The 17,231-nt window shown below is 48.9% G+C and overlaps 1 protein-coding gene across 1 annotated transcript; it reads right to left on the bottom strand.

The window, feature by feature from the left end:
• Positions 1 to 4,805: 4,805 nt before the first annotated feature.
• Positions 4,806 to 8,949, bottom strand: klhdc7a (kelch domain containing 7A). The gene has a single exon (XM_038774074.1). The coding sequence runs from the start codon at positions 8,947 to 8,949 to the stop codon at positions 6,073 to 6,075; it is 2,877 nt and encodes a 958-aa protein (XP_038630002.1). The 3' UTR covers positions 4,806 to 6,072.
• Positions 8,950 to 17,231: the final 8,282 nt, after the last annotated feature.

Raw genomic sequence — 17,231 nt, 5'->3', positions numbered from 1 at the left:
CGAGAAGGACCACACGGCCGGCGCGTAGGAAAAGAGTGCCCCCACGGCACAGGCCCGCCCACGGATCGGTGGGCCCCGATCGCGGGCCAGGCCACCGTGGGGGCACCCCCTGGGGCCAAATCGCCCCGCGCACCCCCCAGAACCCCGGAGTCCACCCGCGCCGCCAGGTCCCGCTGGTAAGGGACCTAGTCTAATTTACGCCGGCGGGACCTGCATAGAACGGGCAGGACTTCGGCCCATCGCAGGTCAGAGAATTGCCGGGGTGGCCGCTGTGAGCGGCCGCTGACCGGACAAATCGGCGGCCGGCGGGGGCGGGATTCACACCGCCTCTCAGCGATTCTCCGACCCGGCCGGGGGGGGGGGGTCGGAGAATCCCGCCCCCCCCAACTTCATTCCTGAGTTACAATAGACAGTTTGATCAGTATAAAACCAGAACCACTTCAAATCAGTGCAAACTGTGTGGTATCATTGGTCTGAAAACTTCCAGTGTGTTGTGAGCTTACTAAGAAAGCAAGCTTAGTGTGAAACTAGGCAATTGAATGCATATATATTATTCAATATATTAAATATAATTGAGAATATGTGCCAGTGGTAATTTCAACAAGCCGTATCACATTGGCAGACTGTCCAATTTGGAATTTGGTGTTCAGTTGACACGAGTATTGGCATGGTTTGCCAAGTTAGAATCAAAGGGAGGATTAAAACATGCAGGGGAATGACATCAGGGTTTGAGTTTGAATGTTTGCCTTCCTGCCAATGTAAGTTAATTAAAAATCTAATGGGGGTAATTTGCAAGGTTCTGTCTTACGTTAGGATCGAAAGTTCACAGAAGTCAGAATCACTTTGCCCAAGAAACCATTCACAAGGTAGCAGATTAATTTGCCTTGTACAGTAGTACAAAGACTAGTAAAACCTATTCCCCTCTCGGATACATATATATTGACACATATGCATATAAAACATGCTGCCCCCCTCTCAGCTCTACCTCTTTCATTTCCCTGTCAAAAAACAAAGTCTATGATGTAAGTACAGGGCATGCCTATCTGTCACTTCTGTTAGCCAGAGTGGGAGATTTGATTTAATATTTTTTTATTAATTCAGGGGATGTGGGCTTCACTGGCAGGCCAGCATTTATTGCACATCGTTATTGCCTTTGAGAAGGTGGTGGTGAGCTGTCTTCTTGAACTGCTGTGGTCCCTGTGGTGTAGGTACACCCAGAGTGGTGTTAGGGGCAGCACAATGGCACAATGGTTAACCCTGCTGCCTCACGGCGCCGAGGTCCCAGGTTCGATCCCAGCTCTGGGTCATTGTCCGTGTGGAGTTTGCACATTCTCCCTGTGTTTGGGTGGGTTTGACCCCCACAACCCAAAGATGTGCAGGGTAGGTGGATTGGCCACGTTAAATTGCCCCTTAATTGAAAAAAAAGAATTGGGTACTCTAAATTTATTTTTAAAAAAGCAAAAAAAAAGCAGGGTGCTGTTCGGGGGGGAGTTCCAGGATTTTAAACCAGTGGCAGGGAAGGAGCGGCGATATATCATAGACATCCAGGGGCAGCACGGCAGCATTGCGGATAGCACAATTGCTTCACAGCTCCAGGGTCCCAGGTTCGATTCCGGCTTGGGTCACTGTCTGTGCGGAGTCTGCACATCCTCCCCGTGTGTGCGTGGGTTTCCTCCGGGCGCTCTGGTTTGTCCCACAGTCCAAAGATGTGCAGGTTAGGTGGATTGGCCATGATAAATTGCCCTTAGTGTTCAAAATTGCCCTTAGTGTTGGGTGGGGTTACTGGATTATGGGGATGGGGTGGAGGTGTTGACCTTGGGCAGGATGTTCTTTCCAATTGCCGGTGCAGACTCGATGGGCCGAATAGCCTCCTTCTGCACTGTAAATTCTATGATATTTCCAAGACAGGATGGTGAGTGGCTTTTCGGGGAACTTGGAGGTAGTGGGGTTTCCATGTGTCTATTGCCCTTCGCTTTTAGATGATAGTGGTTGTGGGTTGGAAGTCGCTGTCTAAGGTGCCTTGGTGAGTTCCTGTAGTGCACCTTGTAGCTGGTACACACGGCCGCTATAGTGCATCAGGGGCTGGTTTAGCACACCGTGCTAAATCGCTGGCTTTTAAAGCAGACGAAGGCAGGCCAGCAGCACGGTTCAATTCCCGTACCAGCCTCCCCGAACAGTCGTTGGAATGTGGCGACTCGGGGCTTTTCACAGTAACTTCATTGAAGTCTACTCGTGAAAATAAGTGATTTTCTCTTCTCTTCAATGGTGGAGGGAATGAATGTTCGTGAATGGGGTGCTAATTAAATGGGTTGCTTTGTCCTGGGTGGTGTCAAACTTCTTGGGCTGGATTCTCTGTCCTGCCGCACCCGTTCTCTGGCACGGTGTGCCCCCCCCCCCCCCCCCCCCCCTGTTGGCAGCGGGATTCTCCGTCCTGGCAACCTGCCAGTGGGGTTTCCCATTGTGGATGCCCCCACGCCATCAGGAAATCCGTGGGCGTGAGTGCATTGCTGCCGAAACGGAGGATCTCGCTGGAGAATCCAACTGCTTGAGTGTTGCTCGGACTGCACTCATCCAACCAAGCGGAGAGTATTCCATCACACTCATGACTTGTGCCTTGTAGATTGTGAACAAGCTTTGTGGAGTAAGGAGGGGAGTGACTCACTGTAGGATTTCTAGCCACTGACCTGCTTTTGTAGCCAAAGGGCGCGATTCTCCGCACCCCACGCCGGGTGGGAGAATCGCGGGAGGGCCGGGCGAATCACGCCACGCCCCCTTGGCACCCCCCGCGATTCTCCCACCCCCCCCAAAATGGTGTGTCGCTTTTTTCAACAGGCCGCTCGGAGAATCTCCGCTCGCCGTTTCTCACGGCGACCGGCGATTCTCCGGCGGCCTGCCGAACCCGACCGGTTCACGCCGGCGCCAACCACACCTGGTCGCTGCCGGCGTGAACAGCGCGCGACCTCTGTGTGTGGGGCCTGTGGGGGCGGAGGGAGGATCAAGCACCACGGGCGTGCTCAGGAGATGTCTGGCCCGCGATCGGTGCCCGCCGATCGTCGGGCCGGCGTCTCTGAAAGACGCACTCTTTTCCCTACGCCGCCCCGCAAGATCAAGCCGCCATGTCTTGCGGGGCAGCAGAGGGAAGACGGCAACCCCGCATGCGCGGCTGACGTCACATAGGCGCCGCCGGCCGCGTCATTCCCGGCGCGCCGCTTTGCCGCATGTGTCAAGGCCGGGCGCTTGGAATTCACGCACCGCCGCTCCTAGCCCCCCCCCCCCCGGGTTTCACTCCGGAGTCGGCTGTTTGTCTCCCTTTGGGAGAATTGCGCCCAAAGTACTTATATGGCTGGTCCAGTTTCTGGTCAATTATATTGTTATAATGCTCACGAGACCCACGGGGAAGACCCAATTAATATCTCCATGAGCTTTGTGGAATATAAGCTCCCCAGTTGAGGGGTGGAGGCCCAACAGTGGGATAGTTAACTCAGTCCCTTAAAGGCTTGCCCAAGTAGGAGCCATGTTGCAGAGTCGTCCCGACTGGGACTGGGACTGGGACTGTTACTTGTAAATACTTTACTTTTGGCATTAAACCATTCTTTTGACTCGCCTTTCCGGATTCCTCCTTGACTACTACTTGGGCAGCATGGTAGCATAGTGGTTAGCACAATTGTTTCACAGCTCCAGGGTCCCAGGTTCGATTCCCGGCTTGGGTCACTGTCTGTGTGGAGTCTGTACATTCTCCCTGTGTGTGCGTGGGTTTCCTCCGGGTACTCCGGTATCCTCGCACAGTCCAAACATGCAGGTTAGGTGGATTGGCCACGCTAAATTGCCCTTAGTGTCCAAAATTGCCCTTAGTGTTAGGTGGGGTTACTGAGTTTGGGGATGGGGTGGAGGTGTGGGCTTGGGTAGGGTGCTCTTTCCAAGAGCCTGGAAATTCTAAATCTACTAAAGATAACCCCCAGGATGTTGATAGAGTGGATTCAGCGATGGTAACGCCAATGAATCTCAAAGGGGCGATGGTTGGATTCTCCCTTGTTGTAGAAAGATCAAATCATAGAACTTACAGGGCAGAAGGTGGCCATTTGGCCCATCAAGTCTGCACCGGCCTTGGAAAGAGCAGTCTACCCAAGCCCTCACCTCCACCCTATCCCCGTAACCCAGTAACCCAGCCAACCTTTTTGACACTAAGGGCAATTTAGCATGGCCAATCCACCTGACCTGTACACCGTTGGATTGTGGGAGGAAACCGGAGCACCCGGAGGAAACCTATGCAAACACGGGGAGAACATGCAGACTCCACACAGACAGTGACCCAAGCTGGGAATCGAACCTGGGACCCTGGAGCTGTGAAGCATTTGTGCTAACCACTGCGCTACCATGCCGCTCATTCCCTGGCACTTGTGTGGTGTGAATGTTACTTGCCACTTGTCAGCCCAAACCTGGCTATTGTCCATGCTTTGCTGCATTTGGACATGGACTGCTTCAGTCTCTGAGGAGTCATGAATGGTGCTGAACATTTAGCAATCATCAGCGAACATCCCCATTTCTGCCCTTTTGATGGAAGGAAGGTTGAGTGTTTCATGGTCATACCATGAAACACGGATTCTTAATATTGCAGTCCAAGCACGGAAGAAAGGCATTGTTCCCAGGTTTGTACTCTGGTTGGAGAAGCTGAGCACTGGGTACACAGTCTAAAATTCCCCCCACACACTAAAGCATTGTATGTAGGATTCAGACACTGAAGCATTAGCTTGAATCACTGAACAACCTGCTCCTTTCATCCACTGAGCCAGTAGCGATAGACCGCATCATCAATTCTCTTTTATTCTTCCCAAATATTAGTGGAAGCCTACAAAACCTTGTTTAAAACACATTTCCAGTTCTCTGCAGTTCTCGGTCATGGTGATTATTCCCCGAACCACAGCAAAATGACATAATTTTTACCACAGGCAGGGGGAGGAGGAGGTGAGCCCCAATCTACCTCGACTGGAATGGAGAAATCAAACCATGTGCTGTTTGCATTAATCTACTCACACACTAGCTGTCTAGCCAAACTGAGCTAACCAGCAATACCCTCTCCCCCCCCAACCTATTCCCAGAGTAATAAAGCCCGGAAATGAAATGTTGACATAATGAGTCCCTGAGAAGAACCATTAGCAATACTTAACATTAACGTTGAAGGGCACTTTGCAAAACTTTTTAAAATGATTTAAACTATGTTTCCCTATATCTCTCTCTTTCACACACCCTCTCTTTCTCTCTTATTTCATTCAGCCTTGGAGTAGTTTGTACTTAGACATAAGGAGCATGTTTGTTATGCGGCAAGATGATCTTTGTCACATGTTTCTCCTTCTCCCCACCGAGGAGTCAATGGTAGACATTATATAAAGCAGCCTGCACCTTCAACCTATATTCTGCTATCTTCTGGAAACATTGAGCTTTCTTTGAGATATGTGGCCATGGATATGGCACCTCTGATATCACATCAACATGGCTGTATAAGCCTGGACAGTTGGCAACCAAGGGCTGTTTGACCAGGGAAAGACATTACAGCTCATGATTGCTCTCCACCGTGATGCACATGCTCGTCCCATTGGAGCTGGCAACTCTACTGAGGGTCAATCCTCCTTGAACATATCGTTTAGCTCCTCACTTTTTTTACTCACTGAGCTATATGGGTAGGCCTCATCACCAATTCTCTCTTACTCTTCTCAAACATCAGTGGCACCCAGCGTTGTGAACATTGACTGTTGATGTAGATTTCTCCATAAAATTGTGCCCAGCTCCCAGGGTGGTGGGAGTAGGTTGGGGACGTGCCTTGCTAACTTTGTTAAAATTAGTCTTCCTAGTAGTGATTTACTGAGGGACTTTGAAAGGCATTGGGGAGAGATCCACAGCTTGAATAGCTCCGTCTGACAGGCTGATAGAGACGTCACCTGGAGGCAAACATCCCTCGGACAGGAGGAGAGAAAGTGTTATGAGTACACCAACATAAAACAATATCTGTCCAAACTATTTTCAAACGGACAAACTATTTTCCCATCAAGTGAGGATTTTCAACAGGCATCTTAAACATTACACTCGAGTCTGTAATGAATCTCTTTCAGGCAGTGTGAGTACAAAGGGAAAGAGGACTCCCTTTGCTCCGGGAAGGGCAGTGCAATCTTCTGCTCTAAAACAAGGTGATACTTCGTGAGCTACAAATTGCATCAGGAACTGCTTATTTATGCAGTAAATAGTATCATCCATGACAACACATTGAAATGGTGCTAGGTTACAGAGCCTTTTGGTGGCACATTCTTCACCAACTTTGGTGATTATGTGATACCGGTACACACTGATACCAAAGTGCTGGTTAATCTCAAATCTGTAGATAAAATTTTTGACCGCCGCTATGTCGGCGGTCTTGTCCTTCCTGCTCATCATGGCGCAAACATTCCATGTGTCCTCCCTCGCATTGTATTTGAGAAGCTGATGGTAGAAGGTACCCCTGGTCAGGTAAATCTCCCCATTGCACACTGTAGCTTTGTGCGTTATAGTAAAGGTTCCTTGTGGTAGAGGTGCAGTGAATGTCCATCTGTCTATTCTAGGATCATACCTCTCTACTGTGGAGAGACACTCTCCTCCAATCGCATAGAGATACCCATCCAAAGCGACAAGCTTACAGTTGGGTCTGGCCTGGTTCAGTGCCATTATTTCACTCCAAATGTTAGTAACTGGATTGTAGCAGAATACTTTATTGGAAAGTTTGATTTCCTTGCCAATGCCCTGACAACCAGCCACAACGAACAGGTAATTAAACATGGTGCACAGGGCACAATCTTTGGAGATTGATTCAAACGTCATGTTGACCAACGGATACCAAGAATCATTCTCTTCCTTGTAATAATAAAGCTTGTGATTGGTTTGAGAAGGTTTCTGTGGCCTAGCAGTGGATTGACCTTCTGTGCTGGGTTGTACTGTGGTCTTAGCCCAGACATTCTCTTGAACATCCACATCAGCTACCATGAAGTATGTTCTACCATACATCCTTCTCGTTAGGATCAGCTCTCTCTCGTCTGCTTTTAGTTGACCATAAATGTTCGGGTTCTTCAAAACCTGTAAGTAATTATCACTCATGACTTGATAAGCAGCATCTTGCAGGTCCTTTAAATTGTGTTTCTTCGCAACACATAGGATCTCATAACAATTCCCCAAATCCAACCGGCACTTCATGACTTCAACAGTCGATTGATTGTTCAAAGGGATCTGAATAAAATTGGCTCTGGCAACAACTTCTACTGGTGTTTCCTTGCTGAGGTCTGGTTGGGACAAATATAATGAATCTACCAGAGAGCCCAAAGAACTGGAGCTAAGGTCATCAACAGAAGGAGTTCTGGAGTTCAGTTGACTCGAATGACCTCTCTCTGAGAACTCCCTGGTCTCTGAGTGGAAGCCAATTAAAAATGCTGGGGTCTCCGCAATTGCTGAAATACTGTCTTTTCTGAGGACTGTTCTTTCGTCTATTGTAGTTTGGATGGCAGACTTGGTTGGACAAGATGGTGCCTCAGAAGAAATATTAGAAGTCTTTGGATGTTCAGAAGGATTTGAGTCGGGTACAGGGGACTCGACTACTTTTGTTTTGACAGTCATGCTCTGAGAGGGCACTCTAGTGCCCTGACCTGAACTCAAGCAACAATACGTATTTCGCTGGTCTCTCACCTGGCACTGGAAAGCTGGGACTTTGAAGCTGTCTACAGCAGGAGAAGCTGGATCTTTTGTAATTTGAGTCATAGAACAGGTGTCACTTTTGTCCCTATCTTCTTTCCCCTCAGATGCCATTTCTGAAGTCGAAATGATCTTGTGATCAGATAGATTCGCTTCCGCACTGAACTGTAAAACATTTAGCTCACCTTCAGATTCATTGCCAGCTTTGGCCTTTTCATGTTTGACTTGATATGTAGATTGAACAGATGGAGTATTAGATCTTGGAATTTTGATTTCCGGGTATATCTTGCATGCACTGGTGATATTCTCATGTTCTCCAGAACTTCCTGCTGTGTTCTGCCAGTTGATCAGACCCTCGAGCATCTCATTTTCCGTGAGTTCAGTTGGCTGCTTTTCCACAAGTTTATCCTGAGCACATTTAATTGCGTTCGAAGCAGGTGAAACGAGATGATCTTGGGTCTCAGTAAAAATTGCAGGCAAATATATTTTTTTTGTGCCATCGGCAGCACTCAGGACATCAAAGGAACAATTATTCTGACCCAGCTGAGACTCCCCATTGCTGCAAACGTCTAATTCTTGCTCAAAATATGTTTGAGAACTGACATTGTTCGAGCAATCCTGCTTTGCGACTATTATAATGTTTTCACAGCTTTTTCTGTAGACGCCTGCTGACTCAGAGCTTTTATTGTTGAGATCCAGTTTATCACATTCCTCAGCTTGAATGCTTTTGACAGCACACTCACCATTAATTGAAGCTGTCGTGGTGTTTAGAGTTGGAGCTTTAACTTGCGGCTCTGTCAGCCCTTTCACGGCCAGGCGGTTCCTCACTGGCTTGGAGACACCGAGTCGTCTAACCTTTGCCTTTTGCTGGTTGGTTTTGGCTACCCCTCGTCCGTTGTTTAGCTCATCTGGGGTCCGGAGAGTCTCTGTTTCCTTGTCACCGTCATCAGCTGTCCTATCCACTGACTGCGTTTTCGAGTCCGGCTTGTTGGAGAACTGATCGGCAACAATGTGCCCCGTTGCATTATGAATATTTTGCTCACTGTTCACCGTTTGCGAGCTCAACAAAGGCAGGATTTCTTGCCCTGTATCCTTGTGGTCCTTTTCTCCAGACTCTCGAGCGTCTGGACTTTCCGGAACTCGACTTTGAGCGGCATTGACAGCGCGCAGCTTATAGTACCTGTATATTAAAGTCAGGGTGACCACGAAAGCAGCCGACACAATAGCTTTCCCTGCAAACTCCATTGTGAGCGGTCATGTCCCAAGGCACAGTAAACTACTTAATCATTGATACCTGTTGCAAACTGACTCCTTCGCAAATAGGCCTGCTATCAAATGACAGACCGCCACAAACCAGCTCACCTTATGCGCGTGCTATTGGGAAGGTGACCTTCAGCTGTTTTAGGTGACAGGAGAAACCTGACACTGTATGCCCAGGTCTGTCTGTACTCTGCTAAATTCATACAGCAATGAGGAGTTTTGTTGATTAATAACTTGCAGGAACAATTCTTGGAATTCTTGAGTTCGTGCTGCCTGTTAGCTGTGTTAAAATGAAAGGTTCCAATGAAACAATGAACATGTTGACTGTAATATAGTGGGGTGAGGGGGGGGGGGGGAACAGGTTAAGAGAGCACCACTGACCTACTATGGAAGGAATGAGAGAGATCCGGGTGATGCACGTAGTATAAGATCCATATTTAGATATCTTTGTCAATAGGAAACTCTACGGGCGCGATTCTCCGCCCCCCACGCCAGGTGGGAGAATAGCGGGAGGGCCTCCCGACATTTTTCACACCCTCCCGTTATTCTCACCCCCCCCCCCCCCCACGCCCGACCCACGCCACGAATCGCCGCTCGCCGATTTTTACGGCGAGCGGCGATTCTCCAAGGCCGATGGGCCGAGCGGCCGGGCCTTCACGCCCGTTTCAACACGGCAGCAAACACACCTGCTTGCTGCTGTCGTGAAACGGACACCAGATGCCCATTTGGGGCATCTGAGGGCCCGATTGGCACGGCAGTACTACGGCCGTGCCAAGGGGGGCATAAGCCCAAGATCGGTGCCCACCGATCGCGGGCCGTGCGTCCGTAACGGACGCACTCTTATCCCTCCGCCGCCCCGCAAGATCAAGCCGCCACGTCTTGCGGGGCGGCTGAGGGAAAAGAAGGCAACTGCGCATGCGCGGGTTGGGGTTGTCCAACCTGCGCATGCGCGGCTGACGTCATCGGCCGCGTCAGCCGGCGTGATGCTTGGCGTGCGGCCTTGACGACTGTCGTCAAGGCCGCGCCGCAGTGACGCATGGGGCCGCGCTCCTAGCCCCGCCCGGGGGGGAGAATCGGCCCCGGAAGTGGGCGTGAAGGCTGCCGTGGGTCACGGCCTGTCCCACTGCAGCCTTTACGATTCTCCGCATTTGTGGAGAATCTCGCCCAATATGCCGATATACCTGTGAGATGAGAAAATAGTCATTTATTTCAAGCCAGCTTCTTTGCAGGTGTTTACCCTTCAAGCACTTCTTGCTTACCTGCAGAGAGATGGGAATAGATCACTCTGGACACGATTTAACTAAATGAGAACAAAGTCCCATAGTGAGCGAATTTAGCCGCGTATTTCTCAGCACAAGGCTATAAAACGCACCTCGTGTTTGATAAGAGGCCTCAATGGGGATTGGCAGCCGAAGCTGCACATAGCCCCCATTTTGTTCATTGAGGAGCTCCGCTCACCAGAACTCCTCAATGGAGTGAGATCGGGATGCCGTTTAAAAATGGCGTCCAAATCTCCTCGATCCCCAAAGCGTCACCCAATCTCCTCCCAAGCCCCAATGCACTATGGGAGGGTCAACACCCAACGCCTCCCCCCCCCCCACACACACACACACAGACCCTCCCCAATACGCAGATTTGCTAAAAGTGATTCCACCCAAAATGGGCGAGATTCACATCGCAACGTCTCGCGAGATCACGTTAGATCTCGTGAGGCGATGGCGAGCCGGGTAAATCCCGGGAGTGGGATCTCCCGTCTTTTATTGGCCACGTTGTGAGCTGCTTTTCTGGCGCATCGTGGCCATTAAATTGTGCCCTTTGTGTGCAACAATCGACTTTCCGGTTGTTGAGCATGGTAAGGCTTATTTGAGTGGAACTACAGAAAAATCCATCTTATTCAGAAATGTCAGAGATTACAACGCATAAACAGGGATAGGCCATTCAGCCCCTCATACCTGTTCCACCATTAGGGTGTGGCGTATCAGTTCCTCAATATTATTTACCTACCTTAAGTCCAGAATTCCTTGATGCCCAAACTAATAAAAACATATCCCAGTTTTAAAAACTCCCATTGTCGCACAATTCACAACCTTTTTGGACAGTGAATTCCAGGGTTCTAACATTCATTGTGTAAAATGTTTTTCCTGGTTTTCCTCTGAAATCACTTAATAGCTTAAATCTTAAGATTATTTTCGCTCATTCTTGAATTGTCCAGAAGAGGAAACAGCGAATCCTTTGAACATTTTAAATATTGAAATGGGATAATCTTCTATAAGTGGAATACTAACCATATTGTTAAAACTTGTCTTCATCATTTAACCCTCCAGACCTCAATGTAATCCTGGTGAATCTGCACTGTACCTCCTCCAAGATCAACATAGCCATTTTAGATTCTGACCCCTTGAGATAAAAGCAAACATCCCATTGGCCTTGTTGATTTGTGTTTGCACCTTTTTATTTCCCTGTTGTGCATTGCGAAGGGGATCAAAGGATATGGGAGGAAAGCGGGATTAGGCTATTGAGTTGGCCATGATCATAATGAATACTGGAGCAGGTTCGAAGGGCTGAATGGCCTCCTCCTGCTTCTATTTTCTATGTTACTCAATGTGCCACCATACAGAATGTCTGTTTATTCAGCAATGCAAGGTTTACCCTCCTGTAACTTGCACAGAGCTTTGCTTATTCAGTTGAGTAAAGATTACTCACTGTGTAACTGTACAGAGATATTCTTTGTTCAGCCGGGTAAAGGTTATGCCACCATTGTTCTGTCTGAGCCAGTTCCTTCCCCTGCTTAGCGCAAGAGTGCATACTCAACAATCTTTGATGCAAGTTGGACCATTCGCTGGCTATTAACACTGTGCCCAAGAAAAAGATCCAGGACTTCTCTTTATTTTTACACCTGGTTACTTGAAAGGTTTTGCAATAGACTCAAATCTGTTCATGCAAGGCAGCTCATTCAATGCAGCTGGGGATGGCACGGTGGCACAGTCGTTCGCACTGCTGCCTCACTGTGCTGGGGGCCCAGGTTCAATTCCGGCCTTGGGTGACTGTATGGAGTTTTGCACGTTCTCCCCGTGTCTGTGTGGGTTTCCTCCGGGTGCTCCGGTTTCCTCCAACAGTCCAAAGATGTGCAGGTTAGGTAGATTGGCCATGATAAATTGCCCCTTGATATCCAAAGATGTGTAAGTTAGGTTAAGGGGATAGGGTGGCAGAGTGGGCTTGGATGGCAAGAGGGTCGGTGCAGTCCTGATGGGATGAATGGCCTCCTTCTTTGCACTGTAGGGATTCTATGATCCCATGGAGGCAATTAGGAAACCCTGAGCAATGGCACCCACCGCCTTAACTGGGTCATGTGAGTCGGTATCATGTACCAAATGCATGAGGAAATCATTACCCACATGGTCAAACTTTGCAATATGGAATGTAGCACCTCCCATTTTATTTTTAATTCATAGGGTGTGGGCATTAATGACAAGGCCAGCATTTGTTGTCCATCCCGAACTGTCCTTGAGTTGTAATCAGGAAGAGTGATTTGCAATGAAATAAGCAGGGCAACGAACAAAGCTCGAGCAACACAAGGCCGCAAATGGGAAAAAAAATTATAAATCTGCCTCATTTAAAAATTGAACAGAAGGATTGAATTTATTTAATAAGACTACAGTTCTTGAACTGAGAAAGAAATTAACCGAGACTGGAAATTAACTGTGGCTGAAACTGAAAATTGAAACAAATTGATAACAGTAAATTAAAGGAAAAATAGCAGATTAAAACTGATCAGTTTGAAAGCGCAAGGTTCATACTTAAAGAATGTAATTAACTTTATGTGGGCAAAGCGTTTCAGTTGACTGAAATCATACTTCATTTGAGATAGCTTTATTCTCTTTCAATTTACTATATCCTGATGCAATCTATTGTAATTGACTCCAATGTTAAAAGCACACACCTTAACCGCTTGTACTGTGATCAGATAGAAGGGCTTTAAGAGGCAGGCCTGGATTGAAAAGGATTCGGGCACCTATCACAGCGCGATAACGTGCTTTTCACTTCACGTGCTTGGGCTGTGCCAAAGTCCAGGATTATTTATGGGGGTCACGTGCCTGCTGGCAGTTCTCTGTACAAACGCGCCAGGAACACAATGGCAGCTGCGGAACCTGTTTCCCAATCTGACAAATTCATTCAGCACGACTGCAGGACTTTCTCTGCCTAATTCATTGGCCATTTCCTGAATTCCTTGTGCTTTCAAACTGATCAGTTTTAATCTGGTATTTTTCCTTTAATTTACTGTTATCAATTTGTTTCAATTTTTAAATGAGGCAGATTTATAATTTTTTTTCCCATTTGCGGCCTTGTGTTGCTCGAGCTTTGTTCCTTGCTCTGCTTATTTCATTGCAAATCACTCTCCCTGAGCCTGGATAGCACAATTTCTTCACAGCTCCAGGATCCCAGGTTCAATTCCGGCTTGGGTCACTGTCTGTGTGGAGTCTGCACATCTCCCCGTGTGTGCGTGGGTTTCCTCCGGGTGCTCCGGTTTCCTCCCACAGTCCAAAGATGTGCAGGTTAGGTGGATTGGCCATGATAAGTTGCCCTTAGTGTCCAAAATTGCCCTTAGTGTTGGGTGGGGTTACTGGGTTATGGGGATAAGGTGGAGGTGTTGACCTTGGGTAGGGTGCTCTTTCCAAGAGCTAGTGCATACTCGATGGGCCGAATGGCCTCCTTCTGCACTGTAAATTCTATGATATCTATCTATGATATTACAACTCAAGGAAAGTTCGGGATGGACAACAAATGCTGGCCTTGTCATTAATGCCAACACCCTATGAATTAAAAACAAAATAAAATGGGAGGTGTTACATTCCATATTGCAAAGTTTGACCATGTGGGTAATGATTTACTCAGACATTTGGTCCATGATACTGACTCACGTGACCCAGTTAAGGCGGTGGGTGCCATTGCTCAGGGTTTCCTAATTGCCTCCATCGGATTGTCATAGCTGATGGGCTTCAAGCAATTTGCATTAAACGGTTTACATATTAATGATATAAAATATCCTTTCACAGGATGTGAGCATCGCTGGCTTGGTCAACGTTTGTTGCCCATCCCTAATTATCCTTGAGAAGGTGGCGGTGAGCCGTCGTCTTGAGTTGCTGCAGTCCATGTGGTGTAAGTGCACCCACTGTGCTGTTAGGGAGGGAGGTTTTGACCCAGCAACATTGAAGGAATGGCGGTCAGTGCGGTGCGTGGATTGGAAGGGAAATTGCAAGTGGTAGCGTTCCCATGCATCCACTGCCCTCATTCCTTGAGGTGGTAGAGGTCATAGGTTTGGAAGATGCTGTCAAAGGAGCCCTGGTGAGTTTCTGCAGTGTATCTTGCAGATGGTGCTCGCTGCCGTTACTGTGCATTGGCGGTGGAGGGAGTGAATGTTCAGGAACATAGAAGCAGGTATAGGCCCTTCGGTCCATCGAGCTTTCTGTGCTATCCAAACAAAGTGCCATTTTCCCCCCACTGTTGGCGTACCCCGTGATGTCATCAGTATTTCTGTCTTGAACACACTCAATGCTAGGACTTCCACAACCCTCTAGAATAGAGAATTCCAAAGATTCATCACCCTCTGAGTGAAGAAATCCCTCCTCATCTCAGTCTTAAATGGCCTGCCCCTTATTCTGAAACTGTATCCTCTGCTTCTAGAGTCACCAGCCAGGGGATCCATCCTCTCCACATGTCACAGCATGTAAGAAATTTCAGTGAGTTCACCTCAGCCTTCAAAACTCTAGAGAAGACAGGCCCATTCCCTCAATCTCTCTTCGGAAGACAATCAGAGTGCACACAACGTGAAGCCGGGAGTTTGGTGAGTGAGGGAGTTCATGAAGAGGGGAACTAAATTAATTAAGAAAAATAAATTTAATTAACACAATAAAGAGGGAAGGTCAGATGATGTGTCACGGCTACAGCATGTGGGAGTCTCTGGAAGCCACTGCATCCATGGCAACCACATCTGTAGCAGCTGTCTGCGGCTGGAGGAACTTCGGCTTAGAGTTAACGTACTGGAGGCTGAGCTGGAGACATTGCAATGCATTAGGGAAGGTGAATGTTACCCAGACACTTTGCTGCAGAAGGCAATCACACTCCTTAGGTTTGCGTTGTCTGATTTGGTCAGTGGACAGGGGTGTGGTTGCGAGTCAGGCAGGTAAGGGGGATTTAGATGGTAGGAGTGGAGGATCTTCAGCCCTTGTAATTGAGCTATAAGTTTGCGGTTTGTGCACCTGATATGGACAAGAGTGAGGGCTGTCATTTTGATCAGCAATAGTGGGATAAATCATCTAATGGGAGAAAGGGGCAGTAGTCAGGGGGATAGACACAGGCAAAACTTTCAGTTTGGGAGACTAACAGCAGGATTCTCCTAAATCGGTGCAATGACCCAACGCCGGTGTCAAAAACAGCATGAAGAACTCCAGCATCGGGCCAACCAGAAGTAGCAAAATCCTCTGCCCTGGAAGGGGCCAGCACCAGCGTGATGCCAAGTACGATGGCGTGACCCGGAACGGAGTCACAGATGCGCGACGTCGCTCCTCAAAAGACGCTGGAACATGATCGTCCGCCGTGTAGTGCCGAGGTTCCAGGAGCGGGACATCGAGGCATCCTGGACGCAGTGGAGCAGAGGAGGGAGACCCTGTACCTCGGACACGCCCGCAGGGTCGCACCAAACGTCAGCCAGCGCCTGTGGAGGGAGATGGCAGAAGCTAGCAGAGCTCCGTGGCTGTAACAGCCAGGACAGGCAACCATTGCCACAAGAAGGTCAATGACCTAGTCAGGGCAGCCAGGGTGAGTACCACCCACCCACCAGGATGGACGGCACAGCCCCAGCCGAAACCAACATGGCTGCACCCAACCATGTAGGCTACATTGGCAGGAAGGCTGTGAACCTATGCCAACATACACACAACCGCTGATCTGCAATATCTGCCTAACACTGTTAACCTTTATCTCTGTCTCCCCCACCCACCCCCACAGGAGAAACGCGCTCATAACAACCGGCAGTGTGACAGGACTGGAGGAGGTCCATCGTTCATGAAGAGAGGGCCCTGGACCTTGCAGGCGGACCTGAGGCCCGGGAGGTTGCGGATGCACAGGTCGGGAGCGCAGCACCAAGTGAGACTCCCCGCCCCTCCCATGATCCCCCTTTCACCTTCCCCCCTTCCACCATCCCCCTTCCCCATGCCCCTCCCTCCATCCCCTTCCCCCTTCCCCTGAACCCCTCTTCTCCACCCCATCTCCCTTCCCCTTTTGCCCTTCCCCCATCTCCTCATCCCCCTTCCCCTTCCCACTTCGCCCCATCCCCCCTCTCCCTTCCCCCATCCCCCCATCCCCTTCCCCCACCCCTTCCCCCTTCTCCCTCCCGCCCATCGCCCCTTCCCCTTCCTCCAACCCATCTTCCCCCATCCCCTTCATACCCTTCCCCCATTGCCCCTTCCCCATCCCACCTTCCCCCATCCTACCTTCCCCTCCCCCATTCCCCCTTAGTAAGGGGAGGTCGTGCCTGACAAACCTGTTAGAGTTCTTTGAAGAGATAACAAATAGGTTAGACCAAGGAGAGCCAATGGATGTTATCTATCTTGACTTCCAAAAGGCCTTTGACAAGGTGCCTCACGGGAGACTGCTGAGTAAAATAAGGGCCCATGGTATTCGAGGCAAGGTACTAACATGGATTGACGATTGGCTGTCAGACAGAAGGCAGAGAGTTGGGATAAAAGGTTCTTTTTCGGAATGGCAACTGGTGACAAGTGGTGTCCCGCAGGGTTCAGTGTTGGGGCCACAGCTGTTCTCTTTATATATTAACGATCTAGATGACGGGACTGGGGGCATTCTGGCCAAGTTTGCCGATGATACAAAGATAGGTGGAGGGGCAGGTAGTATTGAGGAGGTGGGGAGGCTGCAGAAAGATTTAGACAGTTTAGGAGAATGGTCCAAGAAGTGGCTGATGAAATTCAACGTGGGCAAGTGCGAGGTCTTGCACTTTGGAAAAAAGAATAGAGGCATGGACTATTTTCTAAACGGTGACAAAATTCATAATGCTAAAGTGCAAAGGGACTTGGGAGTCCTAGTCCAGGATTCTCTAAAGGTAAACTTGCAGGTTGAGTCCGTAATTAAGAAAGCAAATGTAATGTTGTCATTTATCTCAAGAGGCTTGGAATATAAAAGCAGGGATGTACTTCTGAGGCTTTATAAAGCACTAGTTAGGCCCCATTTAGAATACTGTGAGCAATTTTGGGCCC

This window comes from Scyliorhinus canicula, chromosome 16, assembly GCF_902713615.1.
Source record: "Scyliorhinus canicula chromosome 16, sScyCan1.1, whole genome shotgun sequence".
Taxonomy (NCBI): domain Eukaryota; kingdom Metazoa; phylum Chordata; class Chondrichthyes; order Carcharhiniformes; family Scyliorhinidae; genus Scyliorhinus; species Scyliorhinus canicula.
The sequence above is the reverse complement of the archived record's forward strand: the minus strand, read 5'-3'. Positions and strand labels throughout refer to the sequence as shown.